General features: G+C 45.1%; 2 protein-coding genes across 2 annotated transcripts; one reads left to right on the forward strand and one right to left on the reverse strand.

Moving 5' to 3' along the window:
- The first annotated feature begins 1,435 nt into the window (after positions 1–1,435).
- Positions 1,436–2,515, forward strand: LOC119298163 (BTB/POZ and MATH domain-containing protein 2-like). Its single transcript, XM_037575668.1, has one exon. The coding sequence runs from the start codon at positions 1,436–1,438 to the stop codon at positions 2,513–2,515; it is 1,080 nt and encodes a 359-aa protein (XP_037431565.1).
- A 9,358-nt stretch (positions 2,516–11,873) lies between these two features.
- Positions 11,874–13,588, reverse strand: LOC119298165 (GDSL esterase/lipase At5g03610-like). The gene is made up of 4 exons (XM_037575669.1): positions 13,485–13,588; positions 13,092–13,379; positions 12,687–12,952; positions 11,874–12,602 (listed from the first exon to the last, which is right to left on the reverse strand). The coding sequence occupies exons 1-4, from the start codon at positions 13,546–13,548 to the stop codon at positions 12,075–12,077; spliced, it is 1,146 nt and encodes a 381-aa protein (XP_037431566.1). The 5' UTR covers positions 13,549–13,588; the 3' UTR covers positions 11,874–12,074.
- Between the last annotated feature and the right edge of the window lie 8,503 nt (positions 13,589–22,091).

Below are 22,091 nucleotides of genomic sequence, written 5' to 3' on the forward strand. Positions count from 1 at the left end.
TGAGAGCAGTCCGGTTTCAGTTTCAGAAAAGTTGACTGAAGGGATTGTAGGGGAAACCAGGTTTTTTCTAGTTTTCAGTTAAGCATGGATGTATCTATGTTGTCTGCTAAATAAATAAATAAAAATCTTCAAAAAGGAGGTTGAAACCCCCGGCCTCTGCATCGGCATGATGTGATGCGTTTGGAGAATGAAAAAGTTACTGTGGTCGAGTACAGTGAAAACATTCTCCAAAATCTCTACACAGCTTGTTAATTTGCTTAACGTGATCACAAAAATGTGCTCGTGGTGTGGATGATGATTTCTTCTGGTCGTTGCGTTCAGCTGGACTGTGGTACTTTGGCGTGTCAAAGAAACGTGATCTAGCATTTTGCAGAGTCTTATCTGGAGTATATATATAGAGGTACACCTGGGAGTATATCTCGCCATGGGCCGGGCCGGGCCGGGCCTAAAAAAGCCCATGGCAGAAAACTGAGGCCCAGCCCTCCCAGGCCCTACCATCGGGCCTACTTTTCAAGCCCAAGCCCGGCCCATCTCATAAAAAGCCCTGAAAAGCCCTTAGGGCTTAGGACCGTGGGCCGGGCCTCTTCCTTAAAATGCCAATATGCCAAGCCCAAGCCCGTCCAGATGGGCTCAAAACTCAGGCCCAAGCCCGGCCCACGGACAAGCCCATCGGGCCTAGGCCCTGGATTTTAGGGCCGGGCCTGAGATGTCCAGGACTACCTGGGAGTACTGTCATTTGAGTTTGGTGCACCACAAACGCTCCCCTTGCCTGTTGTTCTGCCCGCCCAAAACGTCAAGATGCTTCTGAATTATATGTCTTTTCCCCCTAACATCGCAGCTTTAACAAACCATGAAATCTGCCATGACATATGCGTTCTTCACGCGAGCACCAACCTGACGAGTAGGTTCTTGGTTGCAGATTTTGTTCACAACAGAGCACTAGCTAGCTGGATATATTATCCGTTGTCTCCACGTTTTCAGAAACGGCAACAATACGCGCCACGGCTAGCAAACCTTTCCATCTGCCGATGCAATGCATGCATCCAGTGGTGATTTCCCCCGTCGTTCAGTGTGACCTGGATCCACAATTCAACTCGTCGGCAAACAAAAAAAAACCTGTTCATCTGTCAATGCTCCATCGTGGCCCCCTTTCACCTCCCACCAATGGCAGAGCGCTGCAATGCAATGGCGTCTCCTCGTGAGGCGAAACGAGTAGTAAATGACATGCAGCAAATTTAGGCGGACGAAAACATCTGCTAGATCCAAGTGTGAACAGACCACTGTTTTCGTTTGACAAAATGTGAAACGAATGGATTTCACTTCCCAACTGCGCCTCTCTCTATATATATAGATAGGCGCATCAAAATCTTTCCTCGCCAATCTCCCTCCCATCCCACTCCAAGGTGTACTCCCGAGTCCCAATCCCGCCCCCAGAATGGCAGAGCAACGCAAGATCTCTGTGGCCATGATATCTGAGGAAAGGTCATTTGTGCTCAAGGTAGATGAATACTCAAGAGTCAAGGCGCAACTCAAGATCGGCGAGAATCTGACTTCTACCCCTTTCACTGTTGGAGGCCATAAATGGGCCGTGAGATATTACCCAAACGACGTCTGGGCGAGTAATGGCGATTCCATCTCTCTTTATCTATTTCATGAATCTGCCGATGCCGGAGATGTGAAGGCCAAATTCTCGGTCAGTGTACTTGACAAGAATGGAGAACCGGTGCCTTCATACAGCCGTACCAACCCTATGCGTACCTTCTCTGAAGGTTCAGTCTGGAGCTCCGCACTCGTGATCAAGAAGGCTGATCTGGAGGCATCGTGGCATCTGAGAGATGATTGTCTCACCATCAGGTGTGATCTCACTGTCATGAAGGAGATCAAGAGCGAAGAAACAAGGGTTGCTCCAAGCGACCTGCACCAACATCTTGGTGACCTCCTGAAGAACAAAGACGCAGCAGACCTAGTCTTTCAGGTTGGTGGACAGAGATTCTCCGCTCACAGGTGTGTCCTTGCTGCTAGGTCATCCGTCTTCAAGGCTGAGCTCCTCAGCGCCATGAAGGAGAGTTCTGCAGCTAGTCCTATTGAAATTCGTGACATGGAAGCTGATGTGTTCAAGTCCTTGCTACACTTCATATACACCGACTCGGTTCCTCTGCTTGAGACGGCTTGCAACAAAGGCGAAACTGATGTGGTTATGGCTGGCCATCTCCTGGTAGCTGCTGACAGATTCAACATCGTCAGGCTGAAGCAGATATGTGAGGAGAAATTGGGCAATCACATCGATTCCAACATGGTGGCAACCAGCTTGGCTTTAGCTGAGCAGCATGGATTCCATCGTCTCAAAGAAGCTTGTTTGCAGTTCCTTGCTTCTCTGTCCAACTTTGATGCGATGGTGGCAAGTGATGGGTATGAGCATCTCAAATCCAGCTGCCCATCTGTTCTCAAGGAGCTCATAGCTAGAATGATCCCGTCTGAATTTAAATCAGCAAGCGATGTTATCATGTCAATTTAGTAGTAATCTGTTTGATATTATTATCATATACTCCCTCCGTTCCTTAATATTTGTCTTTCTAGAGATTTCAACAAATGACTACATACGGAGCAAAATGAGTGAATCTATACTTTAAAATATGTCTATATACATCCCTATGTGGTAGTCCATTTGAATCTCTAAAAAGACAAATATTTAGGAACGGAGGGAGTATATGCCATCCAACTTTTAGTACTAATCGGTGCAACTGTTATGCTACTTCTCCATGTATGGTTTCATGCATGTTTCAGAAAAAAATTGTAAGTACCGATCATTCAGTTTAATATATGTTCAGGCGACTAGTATGGTTACTTTTTCTTCCTACGAGAAGAAGAAAAGTGTTGTTTGATTATCCAATGTTTGCCAATCGAAAATCTTACGGACGACACTTGCAGAAACAATCTTACGGATGTGTGTGTGTGTCATCTGCACACGAAATCAGAATAAAAATAGTTTTAGTTTCCATTCAATCTCCACACGAAATCTTTGATAGAAAAGCTTGAATAAAATTACTATAAGAACACTTACTAGGTGGATAAAGTATACTCCCTCCGTTCCAAATTACTCGTCGTGGTTTTAGTTCAAATTGGTTTTAGTTTAAATTTGAACTAAAACCACGACGAGTAATTTGGAACGGAGGGAGTACAACCCAACTGATAATAATAATAATTGAAATAATAAAAGAAATTTGCTAATAGGATTTCAGTCAAACTCCCTATGAAATCCTTGATAAAGAAATTCAGAGAACATAGATCAAGTCTATACATATGAAATACATCTAGATGCGATAAAGAGCCAAATTTAGTTTATTATTATATGTAAATTAGGAATTGCTTTTACATAATACACTCTATTGTTTGTTTGAAATTCAGAATAAGAAATACAAGGAATCTTCATTTTTTTTTGTTTCCTAAGAATTCCATATGAGATCCTAAAATACCTACACTTAGAAAAAAGTATGGATAGAATACTAGGTGCATAAACAATAGTCCCTTTTATACATGAACTTCATCATAAGAATATATTATAGGGAAAAGCTTAGCATCACCCGTCCGATCACAGCGGCAACGTCCGCCACCTCCAATGCATGACATGTGTTCAGTGAGAACTCGTATACCGTCCTTCATCAAACGCGCTTTTGCAACAGAGGCTATGTTTCTGAAACATATGTGGTGTTGCAGTAGTTTACGACAGGTCTATGTTCTACAACAAAACCTCTGTCGTGAAAATTTTCTGCAACCAGACCTCAGTTGCAAAAGAAAAATTGCAACAAGATCTCAGTTGCCAAAAAATTTGCAACAAAACATCTGCTGCAAAAAATTTCTGGAACAAGACCTATGTGTTAGAAATAATTCTGCAACAAGGCCCGTGCTGTGGTAGTGAAAGCGTGTTCGACTCAGCTTGATGCGGCAAATCGGACGGCCCACGACCCGGCTGATCTTTTTAAAATATCAGCCGGCGGACGCGTAGCACGCCCCTATATTATAGCAAATTGGGTTAAAAACTCAAATTTATATTGCGTTTCCAAGATGATGATTTCAGATTAAAAAATCTCTAAAAGATTCAAAAGAAACATGATAACCAGATGTTCTCCAGTTGTTGTTATTTACATACCGACAATAAAAGCATTCATTTTAGGCCAAGAAGAAAGGATGCAGTAAAAAATTAAGCTTTCTTAGTAAAAAAATAGATTGTGAACAATTTTTCACTCAATGAATTTTTTGTAAATTCGTGAAAGTTTTTAAATTTTGTGTTTTTTGTAAGTTGCTGATATTTTTAAAACTCTCAGTAAAATCAAATTGAAGAAATTATTGAATTTTTTTCAAAATTCGTGAACTTGTTTTAATTCATGATATTTTTTAAAACAATCCATGAGCTTTTTTGTTAAATTTTGTGAACATTTTTAAAACTTGTGAGCTTTATTTAAATCCATAAACTATGTATGATTTCCCAATCCGTTTCAAAAAATTCATAAAAAATCACACTTATTTTTTATAGGACATCAATGAACAACAGAAAATTTTGGGCGAAAGAAAACCCTGTGAAGAGCCGGCCAGAGTGAGCGAGAGGGCAAGGCTAAGCGAGCGCTACAGCGAGATTGGGCCAACCTACGTGAGGCGGCGCGTGGGAGCTGGTTGGCCAGTTGGAGCCTTAAGCACTCGAAAGGACCTCTCCCGGATGAGCAGATGTGTGAGAGGGCAAATTTGACCAATTTGACCTGTAGACGAAATCAAATCACAGAATGAACTAACCGTGAAACTATTTCACGTGGCTGATCTTTTTGTGTGATACCCGATACGAAGGCGCCAGAGTACATTGGGCAACGCCTCACAGATAGGTGCTACATGCTTGGCCAGCGTTGCACCCCAGACTGCCTAAAAATTATTAAGTCATTGTGCAGAGCCTAAGAGCTAGGCGCTGCACTGTATACTGCGGCGCCTAGCTCTCAGGCGCTGCACTAGTGGTTGCACTACAAAATGAAGTAACCACTCACCAGAATCTCCCCCTATGCCGACGGCGGCATAGCCCTGAATCCCGTCGGGACAGACCTATGCCGACGGCACCCGTCGGCATAGGGCCGTCGGCAACATATACGTCGGCGTAGTCCGGGAGGCCATCGGCATAGAAAGACCGTCGGCATAGTAGCTTTCCCGACGGGGGCCGTACATCTATGCCGACGGTCCTGGCCGTCGGCAACATTCACGTCTAACGGCGGTCGCTGTCAAGTGTGGCCAATGTCTGGTACTAAGCCGACGGCTAGGCCATCGGCATAGGTGTGCCACGTGGCGACCAGACGTTACTCATGGGCCAGGGATATGCCGACGGCCCAACCGTCAGCTTAGTTTGAAACTATGCCGATGGCTAGGCCGTCGGCATATCCCTTCCTCAAGAGCTCCCAGTTGCTGACACGTGGCGTCTATGCCGATGGCCTAGCCGTCGGCTTAGTTTAAAAACTGGGCTGACTGCTAGGCCGTCGGCATAGACACCACGTGTCAGCAACTGGGAGCTCACGCCAGCCCTAGCCGTCGGCATAGTTTGCATTTAATTTTTTTTCTTTTTTCTGTTTGTTTTCAAATCGATTCAATTCAAATATACAGCACATATCAGCAGATATATATGATGGAAATAGACATATAGAACACATCGGGATATCATCCGGCACCATCACAACAATATATGCATAAGCATCATCACAATCAACATAAACATAAGCATAAGCATATAGAGAAGCACACAAGTCATCTAAAGGATCATCACCACACACAAGTCATCTAAAGAAACATAAGCATAAGCACACAAGTAACCGAAAGGCTTAAGCGCCAGGACGTCGAGCACCACGGAGGTCGTCACCGCCAAGACCGCCGAAGCCTAGGTCGTCAGTGCTAGCGGCAGCGCTACCACCAAGACCGCCTCCACCTCCGCCTCCGCCTCCGTGGATCAGAGTGATCGGGCTCCGTGTCTCGGGAGTGCTGCGAAGACCACCGCCAACAGTAGATCCACCAGTTCCGTGGATGTTGAAAAGACATATTCACGGGATATATGACTGTGTTGAAAGGCATGACATGCTTTGGGTGAATAGATTGGGGATGAACTAACCGGCGAGGGGCCAGCGTTCTGTGCCACAAACTCCTCAAAGGTCAGCAGCACTGGTTGTGCTGGAGGACATTGTGCTGGCTGCAACTGAGGACACCTGCCGGCCGCCATTTCCTGAAAAGCCTGCTGCATCTGGCGATCCCTCTGCACTTGGTGTTCATAAAGCCTCTCATGCCATGCCATGGTCTCTTGGCGTGTGTACTCCAGGTAGGCCTACGGTATGACATGATGGAACTCATAAAACTACTAAATGCGAAAAATAAAGTGAGCAATGAAGATAAGAGGGAAAATACTTACAGATTGTTGCTCCTGAAAGAGGTACTCTGACTGTGCACTGGTCACTGGCTGGCTCGTGCACTGGCTCAGGCTCGGGGTGATCCGACGGAGCTGTGTGTAGGAGATAGTAGGAGTGATCACAGCATCGAGAACCGCCTCCCGACCGTGCTCCTTGGGCCCCATGCTCACCACCGCCCTCTCATCCAGATCCGCCGCAATGGGGTCAGGTGTGTCAGGATGTAACTTCAGATATGCTTCGGAGTAGGCGTTCTTCCTCCCCACAGTCTTCTTGCCGCAGTACTTGGGCTCGCCAGGCTTGGGGTCCTTCCACGTATGGGCGATCTCTCACGCCTGCATGTGTGAGAGCGGCCGCTTCAGTTTCTCCTCCTACACCACCAAACAGAGGTTAGTCATACATAAGAAAGTGATGGCAAATAGAAGAAGAAGAATGTTTAATGGGGTTAGTCATACATTGATACGTCTCCAACGTATCTATAATTTTTGATTGCTCCATGCTATATTATCTACTGTTTTGGACATTATTGGGCTTTATTATCCACTTTTATATTATTTTTGGGACTAACCTATTAACCGGAGGCCCAACCCAGAATTGCTGTTTTTTGCCTGTTTTAGGGTTTCGAAGAAAAGGAATATCAAACGGAGTCCAAATGGAATGAAACGGGAACGTGATTTTCTCACCGAATACAACTCAGGAGACTTGGACCCTATGCCTACCCCCCAGGCGCGCCCTCCACCCTCGTGGGGCCCCTGTTGCTCCACCGACGTACTTGTTCCTCCTATATATATCCACGTACCCCCTAACGATCAGAACAGGAGACAAAACCCTAATTCCACCGCCGTAACTTTTTGTATCCACGAGATCCCATCTTGGGGCCTGTTCCGGAGCTCCGACAGAGGGGGCATCGATCACGGAGGGATTCTACATCAACACCATAGCCTCTCCGATGAAGTGTGAGTAGTTTACTTCAGACCTACGGGTCCATAGTTAGTAGCTAGATGGCTTCTTCTCTCTTTTTGGATCTCAATACAATGTTCTCCCCCTCTCTTGTGGAGATCTATTCGATGTAATCTTTTTTCGCGGTGTGTTTGTTGAGACCGATGAATTGTGGGTTTATGATCAAGTCTATCTATGAATAATATTTGAATCTTGTCTGAATTCTTTTATGTATGATTGGTTATCTTTGCAAGTCTCTTCGAATTATCAGTTTGGTTTGGCCTACTAGATTGATCTTTCTTGCGATGGGAGAAGTGCTTAGCTTTGGGTTCAATCTTGCGGTGTCCTCTCCCGGTGACAGTAAGGGCAACAAGGCATGTATTGTATTGTTGCCATCGAGGATAACAAGATGGGGTTTTCTTCATATTGCATGAGTCTATCCCTCTACATCATGTCATCTTGCTTAAGGCGTTACTCTGCTTTTAACTTAATACTCTAGATGCATGCTGGATAGCGGTCGATGGGTGGAGTAATAGTAGTAGATGCAGGCAGGAGTCGGTCTACTTGTCTCGGACCTGATGCCTATATACATGACCATACCTAGATATTCTCATAACTATGCTCAATTCTGTCAATTGCTCAACAGTAATGTGTTCACCCACCGTAGAATACTCATGCTCTCGAGAGAAGCCACTAGTGAAACCTATGGCCCCCGGGTCTATCTCTATCATATCAATCTCCTACTACTTAGTTATTTACTTTGCTTTTATTTTACTTTGCATCTTTATCATAAAAATACCAAAAATATTACCTTATCATATCTATCAGATCTCACTCTCGTAAGTGGCCCTATAGGGATTGACAACCCCTATTTGCGTTGGTTGCGAGGATTTATTTGTTTTGTGCAGGTACGAGGGACTCGCGCGTAGCCTCCTACTGGATTGATACCTTGGTTCTCAAAAACTAAGGGAAATACTTACGCTACTTTGCTGCATCATCCCTTCCTCTTCGGGGAAAACCAACACAGTGCTAAAAGAGGTAGCAAGAAGGATTTCTGGCGCCTTTGCCGGGGAGGCCTACGCAAAAGTCAACATACCAAGTACCCATCACATACCCTTATCTCCCGCATTACATTATTTGCCATTTGCCTCTCGTTTTCCTCTCCCCCCAATTCACCCTTGCCATTTTATTCGCCCTCTCTCTCTATCCTTCCTCTCTTTCTCTATTTGCCTCTTTTTGTCCGCTTGCTTTTTGTTTGCTTGTGTGTTAGTTTGCTTATTTGTCGCGATGGTTCAAGATAATACTAAATTGTGTGACTTCACCAATACCAACAACAATGATTTTATTAGCACTCCGATTTCTCCTCTTACCGATGCTGCATCTTGTGAAATTAATACTGCTTTGCTGAATCTTGTCATGAAATATCCATTCTCCGGCCTTCCTAGTGAAGATGCCGCTACCCATCTTAATAGCTTCATTGATTTGTGTGACATGCAAAAGAAGAAAGATGTGGATAATGATATTGTTAAATTGAAGCTATTTCCTTTTTCGCTTAGAGATCGTGCTAAAGCTTGGTTTTCGTCTTTGCCTAAAAATAGTATTGATTCATGGAACAAGTGCAAAGATGCTTTTATCTCTAAGTATTTTCCTCCCGCTAAGATCATCTCTCTTAGAAACGATATTATGAACTTTAAGCAACTTGATCATGAACATGTTGCACAAGCTTGGGAGTGAATGAAATTAATGATACGTAATTGCCCTACTCATGGTTTAAATTTGTGGATGATTGTTCAGAATTTTTATGCCGGATTGAATTTTGCTTCTAGAAATCTTTTAGATTTGGCCGCGGGAGGCACTTTTTTGGAAATCACCTTAGGAGAAGCTACTAAACTCCTAGATAATATTATGGTTAATTATTCTCAATGGCATACTGAAAGATCTACTAATAAAAAGGTGCATGCGATAGAAGAAATTAATGTTTTGAGTGGAAAGATAGATGAACTTATGAAATTATTTGCTAATAAGAGTGTTCCTTCTGATCCTAATGATATGCCCTTATCTACTTTGATTGAGAATAATAATGAATCTATGGATGTGAATTTTTTTGGTAGGAACAATTTTGGTAATAATGCGTATAGAGGAAATTTCAATCCTAGGTCTTATCCTAGTAATCCCTCTAATAATTATGGTAATTCCTACAACAATTCTTATGGAAATTATAATAAGATTCCCTCTGATTTTGATTCTAATATTAAAGAATTTATTACTTCGCAAAAGAATTTTAATGCTATGATTGAAGAAAAATTGCTTAAGATTGACGATTTGGCTAGGAACGTTGATAGAATTGCTCTTGATGTTGATTCTTTGAAACTTAGATCTATTCCTCCTAAGCATGATATCAATGAGTCTCTGAAAGCCATGAGAATTTCCATTGACGAGTGCAAAGAAAGAACCGCTAGGATGCGTGCTAAGAAAGATGCCTTTATAAAAGCGTGTTCTTCTAGTTCCTATGAAAATAATGATGAAGATCTAAAAGTTATTGATGTGTCCCCTATTAAATCTTTGTTTTGCAATATGAATCTTGGTAATGATGGGACTGAACATGATCCACCTTTACCTAGAACGCGTTCCAAGAATTCTGAATCTTTTGACCTTGATGCTAAATTTGATAAAAGTGGGATTGAAGAAATTAAAACGCTAGATGTTGCTAAACCCACTATTATGGATTTCAAGGAATTTAACTATGAGAATCGCTCTTTGATTGATTGTATTTCCTTGTTGCAATCCATGCTAAATTCTCCTCGTGCTTATAGTCAAAATAAAGCGTTTACTAAACATATCGTTGAGGCCTTGATGCAATCTTATGAAGAAAAACTTGAATTAGAAGTTTCTATCCCTAGAAAACTTTATGATGAGTGGGAACCAACTATTAAAATTAAAATTAAAGATCATGAATGCTATGCTTTATGTGATTTGGGTGCTAGTGTTTCCACGATTCCAAAGACTTTGTGTGATTTGTTAGGTTTCCGTGATTTTGATGATTGCTCTCTAAACTTGCACCTTGCGGATTTCACTATTAAGAAACCTATGGGAAGAATTAATGATGTTCTTATTGTTGAAAATAGGAATTATGTGCCCATAGATTTTATTGTTCTTGACATAGATTGCAATCCTTCATGTCCTATTATTCTTGGTAGACCTTTTCTTAGAACGATTGGTGCAATTATTGATATGAAGGAAGGAAATATTAGATTCCAATTTCCGTTAAGGAAAGGCATGGAACACTTTCCTAGAAATAAAATTAAATTACCTTATGAATCTATTATGAGAGCCACTTATGGATTGCCTACCAAAGATGGCAATACCTAGATCTATTCGTGCTTGTTATGCCTAGCTAGGGGCGTTAAACGATAGCGCTTGTTGGGAGGCAACCTAATTTTATTTTTATTCCTTGCTTTTTGCCCCTGCTTAGTAATAAATAAATTATTTAGCCTCTGTTTTGGTTGTGTTTTTTGTGGAAGAGAGGTTGGAATCGGGGCCAAGTCGCCTCCCACTGTCAACGGGGGCTCTCTCGAAGGGATGTTTCCTGTATATTTGGTGGTGCGAAAAACGATTAGCTTAGGCTGTTCACATGGTTACGTGGATGCCTAGATCGTGTTCCAAGGCCCTTATATTTTTGTCTAGTCTAATTAAATAAAAAATGATCTAATGCATCTGGATTAGATTAGCTGTCCCAAACACCGCAGGTTGGAATCGTTGGACAGATGGCACACCCCACAATTCATAAGATTTTCCAAGCCATGCATATGCGTGCATATGCTTTCTCGATTGCACGCGCACCAACCTAGTATATGCAAGAGAGGAAAACAATTAACGGCCGGCCTTCACGTACGCAGATGCGCCCTAGGACATTTTTTATGTTCAACCCGGAGCGATGAGTACGAGATGGTGACTTGGTGAGAGATGTCAAGAACTTTATGCGTCCCGATCTCAATCATGTTCAGTTCAGTGATGTAATAAGGTTGCCCACCTGCCCGTGCCATGGTGGTGAGTGGTGACTGGTGGTTTGGCCGGAGGTACCTTATTGGTGAGCCCTCGGTCTAATGGATGAAATTGCTAGTTAGTTTCGGGTTCTTTGTCACAGATCGAGTTTGTTAACGACATATAAACTACTAACTGGATATCCAGTTCCAGAACACAAGTTACACAACAATAAAATCTTAACTACTTATGCGCCCTCCGTTCCCTAAATATACAAGTCTTTTTAGAGATTTTGATGTAGCCTACATTAGCTAAATGAATAAATCTACATTCTAAAATACGTCTATATTCATCTATATATAGTTTTATATTCATCAAATATCTAAAAAAAGATCTTATATTTTAGGAACGGATGGAGTAAGAGCGTTTTGACACTGCAATGCTTTCATATTATGGGACAGAGAGAGAATAACCAACTAAACAAAAGCATGAAGTAGACATCTTGCAAAAAATTTAAACGAGGGTAACAGGCGCTTCGCGGATTCAATTCATCACCAACGAACGAGACGTTCGATCACTCAACCGTAACACGATCAAAAATAATAATCCTAAAACCCTAACAGATCTCGATTGCCATACACGCACAGGCGCATGCATGGAAGAGTAATAAGCTAATCAAGGCGATCGACTAAAAAGGAACAAAAACGATGCAACTAACTCTTGTTCAAATCTAATCTACGAATCTAGGCCTAGGAACTCCTTGATGCTGCTCTCGAGCTGCCCCATGACGGCCGCCCACCCAGCGTTGGTCGGGTTCATCTCGTCCCAGAAGAAAGCCCTCTCCGGCTCGGGGCACACCTGGTAACTATCAACCATGTCGACGCCGTTGGTGTCCCATACGGTGAGCCCGCAGTAGCTGCGGTCGTCCGCAGGCTCGCAGCACGGCCTCAGCTTGCGCCCGAACTGCTTGGCCACGGCGCCTCTGCCGTCGGCGTGGTGCGCGAGGATCGTGTTGAAGGCGGCGTTGAGGTCGAGCACGCGGACGTTGTCCATGTCGGCGAGCTTGGCGCTGAGGTAGCGGTTGTGGAGGGAGGCGCCTTGGTTGGCCTGATCGTTGCACTCGGTGTGGTTGGGTTTGGTCTGCGACGGCGCGCAGCCCAGAGGGAAGAGGTTGTTGACGAGCACCTTCTGCACGCCGGCTTCTAGTAGATCCTTCACGTTTGCCTGGATCTCCGTCGTCACGTTGTCCACGAAAGCCGTGATCTGCATGCATGCATGCGCAAATTAAGTAGAGAACTGGTTAATACTGTAATTGGCAGCGTTGCGTATAGTTTCGGTGATTCTCACGTCAGCAAAGCCGCTGGTGTCGACGCCGATATGGTTGTAGTCGTTCCCGGAGACGGCGACAAGTGCGACGGAATTGCCAAGGTTCTCTTGGTCGATATCTCCCTGCCTGACAAGCCTCTTGAAGATGTGCACCTGCTTGTGGAGGGTCTTGGTGCCTGATACCTGGAACACGCCGGAGCCACCGGCGGCGAAGTTCATGCCTTCCCGACCGGCGGGGTCGTGGAGCCTGCGCGCAGGAGGGGATCCAGACTGCCCCAACATGTTGGCTGCAGCAACAAACAAAAGATCCATTGACCCACACCATACATTAGGATTTAGGAAAAGGAACCAGCAATAATCTATAGGAGACTGGATACAAGGAAAGGGTAGGTAGATCGACTGAGGAGTACGTGAAGCCGGACTGACCGATGAAGTCGGATTGAACATTTCCATTGGAGAAGCGGCCGGTGCCACTGTAGGGCGTGTACCACTGGCGCGTCATCGGAGACAACACTCCATCCTTATGGGGCAGGTTGCCGTTGTCAGCAAAGGAGTCGCCGAACACGTAGAAGCTGTACCCGTCGTAGTCATCATGGTCGTGGTGGTGCCTGCCGTGCCGATCATGGTCGTGGCCGTCCCGATCATGGTCATGGTCGTGGTCGTGGTGGTGCCCCTGTCCGGGTGGGTGCGGCCGAGACGACTCCACGGGAGAAACTGCAGGCAGGTCAATCACGTCACAAAACAGGGCAGCAACTACTACTTATCTCTAACGCTGCATGCATGTGTACGTAGGTCGTAGGCAAGGGGGAGAGCACGAACCATTGAGATTGACGAGGAGGAGGAGGATGGCGCAGGCGAGCGGAACAATCGCTGGGAGCTTCATCGCGTGCGTGCGTGCTGTGGAGGAGGAGCGATCGGAGATGGGTGGGGAGAATGAGGGGGAGGTGCTTGGCTATTTATAGCCTCAATCAATACGGAACCATAAACGAGATCGTACGTGCATGCGGGTGGCAGGTACTCCGCGTGATCGCAACAAACGTACGTATCGATCCTTTGCAAGCTGTTGCGCCGGACGCCGCCCACCCTTTCCCGAAACAACCGGCGCCGATCCTCTCTCCGGCCAACGCCGCAACCCTAGCAACTGCCGACTCAATCCCACCGCCCGGCCGTACGCCTTGTCGACTGGCCGCAGCACGGTCCACGATCGAAAATTTTCCACGTGGTCAACGGGTCTACGTGTCGCAAAAAAAAATACTGTATGAAGGCTGAAACGGCATACGTAGTCAGAATCGCTCAAATTTCCCTCCAAATATGGGCTACCTGTCATTGGGTCATAGTTTCTTCTCTGATTAAGAGGACACATTTCATTTCAGATGCACACATTTCCATTTATAATAAGGGACAAATAATTAGTCGCATTGTTAACATAGTACAGACGCAAGTGCTCATATACACGCGCATACACTCATCCATATGAACACACACGCACACCCTACCCCTATGAGCACGTCCGAAAGACTGAGCCGGCTTAACATCTTGAAATTTACGAAGTCATCGTAGGCACCTCGTCGTCGACGGGAGCGTCTACTCTCACTGCGCATCGCCGAAAATCCTGAAATAAATTTAGGGTGTGTTTGGTTTGAGTCATCAGGTGGAACGTAACGGGTCCGTTCCGTCCCCAGGGGTCATTCCCTTGTTTGGTTGGGTCGAGGAACGAGAACCTACTCGTTCTAGGGAACGGCATATTCGCTCCATATGCGGAATGTGCTCGTACCTCCGATTTGAAGGAACCACGCGGAACCTCTCTTGCACCTCACCTCTCCCCCGATTCACTCACCTCAAAGGCCCAATCCCCATCTTTATCTCAGCGCCGCCGCACGCCTCTCTCCCCTTGTCGATCTGCCACCAGCGCTGGCGACTCCCATGGCACGGCCTCTCCCTCCCCGGCGGCGCACTAGGATCGGGGCGGCGGGCAAGCAGGTATGGGTCTGGTACCGGCGAGGTGGGCGGCGAGATGGTCCCCGGCAGCGGCGACTGCGAAGGAAGCCATGACCCAGCGTGGACTACCTCCGCCCGGAGTCCTTCATCGCGCCTGAAGAGAGCAGAGCAGCTGCAACGCCGCAGCGCAGATTTTGTTGCCGATCTGGCCGAGAGTAGAGCAGCGGCTATAAAGCAGCAGAAAGCACATGAGTAGATCAACGGCGCTGGCAGCAGGGAAGAGGAGTAGCGATGACATGCAAGCAAGTCCGGTGATGAAGGGCGGCACCAGGGAGGAGGGAGCTGGACATCTCACCGATCTGGATTGGTTTTAGGGACTAATGTGTACCGTTCATCCAGAAGAACCTCACCTCTTCTAGTTCTAAGTGTGTTTAATTAATTTTGTTTCTAACCTTTTCATTGGATGGAAGAAACAATAGTTCATCCTGGTTTTGATTTTCTTCAAATTTTTCATCTTTTCAAGAGAGATGTGAGGTAAAATTTAGACATATTTGTTCAAAATTGTATAGTATTGGTAGTTGACTTCTTGGTATATGCCATGAGTATATATTAAAATCAAGGATGTTATGCATATATGAGAATTTCACCAATCTTACAAGAGAGATGAGTTGAATCAAATTTGTCTTTGTTCCATTCCTTCAACCAAACGGTGAGACGGAACCATTCCATTCCATCATTTGACTGCAACTAAACGCAAGAATGGAATGGACCCATTCTAATGGAATGAAACCATGACATTACATTCTACTTGGTTCCTTAACCAAACACACCCTTAAAAATAAATGCAAGCAGCAAGACTTGAACCCTGATGGGCCGGGGATACAACAGTCCCTCTAACTATCCAACCACAGATTGGTTCGGAAAAGATGTGAAGGCTGAAACGATCCACGGCATAGCCTCAATTGCTCAAAACTCCCTCCAAATAGTTTCTTCCCTGATTAATTAAGAGGACACATTTCATTTCAGATGCACACATTTCCATTTATAATAAGGACAAAAAATTAGTTGCAATACTTAAAATATAGAACAACTAAATTAGAGTACTTGTGGCTACGGCGGTGGCCAATGACTAGCCTATAAACTACATGTCGGCATTGGACGCATCAACGTCGAAAAAGCCCTTTGACTTGCAGCTACAACGTGCCGGCGCTGGAAAGGCTGGCTTAAAATGCGGCATTGGATACCGCAATCTGGCGGAAATGGGCATCAACGGCCTCGTCCCATGTTAGCATTGCGTGTCGTGATGGCGCATAAACTGTCCTGGGTGGCCTCGTACCACGCCGACCGTTTGCAATCGTCGGTGTCGGTGTCAGGGCGGGCGCACTGTCCTAAATCCTCCGCTCCCGCTCCACGTCCATCCTTCGACCAGTGCCCAAGGTGGGGTTGAACTCTGCCCAAAATGTTTTGAGGTCTTCCTCAGCTGCCAACATGGTGGAACGGGGAGGCTGTAGAAAGGGCGCTTTTTAGGGCGGGGGTTGGGGCGAGGAGGATAATGTATGTGGGCAAGAGGGTAGGCCGGCGGCCTTTTATAGCCTCGGGAGGCGGGTGACGGAAATGGGCTGAGGGAGCGTGATGGTGGGAGGTGGCGGGCATACATTAGAGCATCTCTAGCAGACCTCCTATTCTGCGAAACTGTAATCGCAGTTTACAGTTCGCGCGGGGGGTATATACAGGCTCAAAATCGTCGCGGCAGATCAGAAACTGTATCCAAAACCGTAAAATTTAACAAACATGTTTCACACGAAAAATTTAACACAAAAGCTCGCCGAAGCATAGATCATTCTTCGCATATACTGGTCGAGGGGGCGCATTTCCGGGCCACCGCAAAAGTTTTATGGGCCGGGCTGCGTTTACAGTGTCTGTTCTCGTGAACAAAACGGTCCAAACCCATATAATCACCGGAATTTTACAGTTCCGGCGATTTATACGGGTCTGCTACAGTGGCGGAGCTAGACTCATGTTACGCCTGGGGCTGTGCTATGTTGAGTGATAAACTTCTATGATTTTCTATACTTTGTATGAAGAAATTATAAGGGAAGTTGTTTCTAGGCCTGGGGCTATAGCCCTAGCTGCCCCAGGCCTGTCTCCGCCACTGGTCTGCTAGAGATGCTCTTAAGGGGCATGTTTCCTAGTGAGAAATGTGGTCGCGCCATTCACACGGGCTCGAGGCGAAGGGGCACACTAGTAGAAACATGGCTTTGGTCCAGGCCGGGTCAGCCCATTAGTCTCGGTTCAGTCTAGAACCGGGACCAATATGAGCATTGGTCCCGGTTCGTGAGCCCAGGGGGCCGGCCGGGCCACGTGGGCCATTGGTCCCGGTTCATCCCACCAACCGGGACCAATGGGCCTCGCTCCTGGCCCACCACCATTGGTCCCGGTTGGTGGCTTGAACCGGGACCAAAGGCTCCCCTTTAGTCCCGGCTCATGTCACCAACCGGGACCAATGAGGTGCCTATATATACCCCTCGCTCGCGAGCAGAGCACCCCAGTGCTCTGTTTTTCTCTGGCCGAGGGGGAGAGGGCTTGGTGGTGCTCTAGCTCAACTCCTATGCACACAAGGTGTTCGATGGAATGCCCGAGCCACACTACTTAAGCTTTCTCCTCTCCAAGCTCGACCTCCAAGCTCCATTTTTCATAATATTTGTCTAGGTTTAGCGGTCCCTCACGCCCCGTCCCCGTCTTCACCGCCGTCGATCACCCGCGCCGAGCTCATCGCCGGCACCACCGTGGTGAGCCTCTTGTTCTTATCTTCTTTCTGAAAGGAAAAATATTCTTACTTGTATGTTTACATAGATACTTGTATTATTTTCTTACTTTTATTATTGCATCTTATATAGTGCGATGGTTTTGGTATCCGCCCTCGTCGGCCCTCGTCCTGTCTATGATTCGGATGTGGTATATATATTATCTTTATAACTATTGGTTCATTTATTATTTATAAAAATTATACCGACCAACGTGACATAGATTTTATTTATGTAGGATGTATGTGAATCGGAAATGCCAACCGACCCTATTGTCGAGAGGTTAAATTTAGTTGAAGAAGAAAACAATTTGTTGAAGGAAAAAATAAAAAAAATTGAGGAGGAGAAGATGATATTGGAGTTGCATGTTGCGGATGTCGCCGATGATCACAAGATCAAGATGGATGCAATGCGCTTGAAGATTAGAAAGATTAGAAAATATGCCATTCATACCGAGGCTTGGTATCATTATGCCATTGAATCAATTGTTACCTTGGTTGCGATTATAATCGCATTTGTTTTCGCATTGAAATGTTTCACATAGTTTCAATGTATGGTTTAACTAATTAGATGCTCTAAAGAGCTATATGTTGTTAGATGAGAACTATGTATGCACTTTGGTTTTAATGTGATGATGAACTTCTATTAATTTGGACACTTAATTATATATAATGCACGCAGATGAACCGGCAATGGATGTACGGTGACAGACACACCCACGAGTACATTAAGGGCGTGCATGAGTTTCTCGATGCGGCTGAGGCAAACAAGCAGAATGGTTTTATGTGTTGTCCATGCACTCAATGTGGGAATACGAGGTCTTACTCTAACCGGAAAATCCTTCACTCCCACCTGCTTTACAAGGGTTTCATGCCACACTATAATGTTTGGACGAGGCACGGAGAAATAGGGGTTATGATGGAAGACGGCGAAGAAGAAGAGTACGATGACAACTATGTGCCCCCTGAATATGGTGATGCTGCAACGGAGGGAGCTGGTGAAGATCAAGAGGAACCAGACGATGTGCCCAATGATGCTGCAATGGGTGAAGCTGCTGAAGATCAAGAGGAACCAGACGATGTGCCCGATGATGATGATCTCCGCCGGGTCATTGTCGATGCAAGGACGCAATGCGAAATTCAAAAGGAGAAGCTGAAGTTCGATCGCATGTTAGAGGATCACAAAAAAGGGTTATACCCCAATTGCGAAGATGGCAACACAAAGCTCGGTACCGTACTGGAATTGCTGCAGTGGAAGGCAGAGAATGCTGTGGCTGACAAAGGATTTGAGAAGCTACTGAAAATATTAAAGAAGAAGCTTCCAAAGGATAACGAATTGCCCGACAGTACATATGCAGCAAAGAAGGTCGTATGCCCTCTAGGATTGGAGGTGGAGAAGATACATGCATGCCCTAATGACTACATCCTCTACCGCGGTGCATACAAGAATCTGAACGCACGCCCGGTATGCGGTGCATTGTGGTATAAGATCAGACGAGATGACCCTGGTGATGTTGACGGCAAGCCCCTCAGGAAGAGGGTTCCTGCGAAGGTGATGTGGTATGCTCCTATAATACCACGGTTGAAACGTCTGTTCAGAAACGAAGAGCATGCCAAGTTGATGCGATGGCACAGTGAGAACCGAAAGAAAGATGGGAAGTTGAGAGCACCAGCTGATGGGTCGCAGTGGAGAAAAATCGAGAGAAAGTACTGGGATGAGTTTGCAAAGGACCCAAGGAATGTATGGTTTGCTTTAAGCGCGGATGGAATTAATCCTTTCGGGGAGCAGAGCAGCAATCACTCCCGCGCGTCATAGTCCTTCTCCTCCGCCTCGTAAGCAAGTAAAGAAGACAACCGCTCCGTCTGCTCGGTCGGCGTCTAGCAGTACAACCAGAGGCGGGAGGACATACAGATTCGGTCCTTCTCTGAAGACTCCAGAGAAGTTACCATATGAGAGGACCCCGGAGGAGAACGCCGAGATCGCACGAACTGAAGTGGATGACTAGTTTCAAGGGTTGAAAGCAAAGAGACATCCACTTCCGGAGGAGAAGGTAGATCCGGTGAAAGCGAAGCGCACTCTGGCTGCCCTGACAAAACCACCGAAGTCTTCGCCGAAAGGAAACTATGAACGCATTATTGGAAAGGAATTTGCCGAAGCGGAGTGGTCGGGAAGTACTGTCAGTGATCAAAGGTTGAAAGAACGACGAGCTGGGAAACAAATTGCCCAGCTCGGCGAACAAGCGAAGCAATCGTGTCCCCCGCTCAAGGTGCCTAGCCACAACGTCGCTAATGATCCGAGGATGGTGCCCGGTTATAGCAATCTTGCAGATTACCTGCCCGACAATGTACATTATGAACCCATGGACGTGCAGATACAAAGATACGAGTACGGGAAGCCTCTCGTCAAAGATGAAAGATCTCTATCAACGATGATGCGAAGATTGCATGATTGGTACTTGAAAATCTGCAGAGACTCTGGGGGGAGGAGTACTTTGTATGTGAAAGTTAAAAAGGAGCATGACCTCATTGGAATTGAACTGTTGCCTGTTCCATTTGAGGAGTTCTATCAGTTTTTCAATCAATTGCCCTCGATAAAACAACGGTCGCCTACTACTGTCTGTAAGTAGTACTACTTCTGTCATTAAGTCTCTCTATATAGCTCAGCTCTTTCATTGCATGTATTTATAATCATCCTCACTATATTATGCAGATTGAAGATCGCTGAATTGAAGAAAAGACAAGTCGGTGATATTGGGTTCATTAACACATATCTCATAGATGCAACTCAGGTTAAATTTCATGCCGCAGCTACCGAGGCCAACTTGCTACGATCGTTCGTAATAAATGAAAACAAAGATATAATACTATTTCCTTACAACTTCAAGTGAGTGTTACTGTCTTGTGCGTATTCGGTTTCCCTTATATATTAGCAAAGGTTATAGTAATGTAATTGATGAGTTATGCATGCGTGTGTAGTTTCCACTATATTCTCCTAGAGATTAAGCTTGAGCAGGGACTAGTAACCATCTTAGACTCAAGACGAAAAGATCCCCAAGACTATGCAGACATGACTCAAATACTCGAGAAGTAAGTTAAATCGATCATTATCCACCATATCAGCAACTTTGTTCATTTCCTGATATATCAATTAATTGTTTTCTTTGTCCGACAGGGTTTGGAGAAAATTCACCAGAAAAGCTCCGGGACTGCCGAAGGAGCTGCAATTTAGACACCCGAAAGTAAGTACTATAGTAGCATGTTCCGCGCATCTACTAGTCATTCAAGCGCTAGTTTCATCAATACCATTTGGCATTTTTGCTTATCAGTTTGATTGACCTCTATTTCTTGTAAAGTGGTTGTGGCAGGAACAAGGGAATGATTTCAGTGGATACTATGTTTGCGAGTCCATCCGCCACAAGACCTGTGAGCGGGGCTACACTGATGAACAATATGAAGTACGTAAATAACAACATTCACAATTTTATTTTATTACCATCATTTGTGTTGAGTTTCATTCATTCATATATATATGTATTGACCTCCTTCTTTAAATTAGATGTTTCGTAAGCGAGATGAACTCCTAGCACCAGCTCGCATGCGAGCAATTCAAGAGGAATTGGCGGCATTCTTTCTTGACCACGTGATCCCTGAAGACGGAGAATTCTATATGGACCCTGAGTCCGTATGATTATATTTGTAAGAGATAATTATTGTATATATGTAGCCGGTAGTTTCGGATAGATATACGAGAACTTGTTGTTCGACCAATCTCTCGGAGAAGGAGAGGTGGTCGATATCACTTCTCTCTGTATGCATATATGTTCATGACGATCTTCTGTTTCCTTCGTTTGCTTACTAGCTAGCTAGTGTGTCTAGTCCTCTCTATACGTATGTATAGTATGTAGCGTTGACCAAGAACGGACATAAGAGAGGACACTTCTCTCTATTAATTATAGCTAGCTAACACAATACATGAAACACCTAAATTAACCCCCAAAACCCCCAAACCCCCCCTTTCAAAAAAAAAATTTAAAAACCCCAGCCACAGAAATGCTGACGCGTGGATGCCTATTGGTCCCGGTTGGTGCCACCAACCGGAACCAAAGGGTCTCCTGCCTGGGCTCCGCGCACAGGCCACGTGGAGGCCCATCTGTCCCGGTTCTGGATTGAACCGGGACTAAAGGGACAGGGCATTAGTACCGACCCTTTAGTCCCGGTTTCAGAACCGGGACAAAAGGCCCTTACGAACCGGGACAACAGACCCTTTTTCTACCAGTGGCATGGGAGGAATAGGCTGGGCCGAAACTTCTTGTATGTTAAAATATGTCTCTAAAAATATTTATACTTAAAAAAAAGTATCATCGCGTATTTAGGAAAATCATCTTATAATTCTAATTTTTTAAACATATTTAGTAAAAAGAGTTTATCATGTAGTTTAAGAAATGATTGTCATATTTCCAGTAAAATTTGTTCTTCGTGTATTTAGAAAGTGTTCATCTTGTAATTCATCGTGACCTTAGTGTGCAGCCACTTTTTCTACTTACACGGATATGTTTAAAAAAATGTGAGACATTTTTTGTAATTGTTTAAAAAAAGTGAATGCTTCTTATATGAACATTTTCTACAATGCATGAACACTACAAAAAATTGCAAAAAAAGTATAAATACATGAGCTCTTTTTTTAG

The sequence above is a fragment of the Triticum dicoccoides genome, chromosome 5A, assembly GCF_002162155.2.
Source record: "Triticum dicoccoides isolate Atlit2015 ecotype Zavitan chromosome 5A, WEW_v2.0, whole genome shotgun sequence".
In the NCBI taxonomy this organism is placed as follows: domain Eukaryota; kingdom Viridiplantae; phylum Streptophyta; class Magnoliopsida; order Poales; family Poaceae; genus Triticum; species Triticum dicoccoides.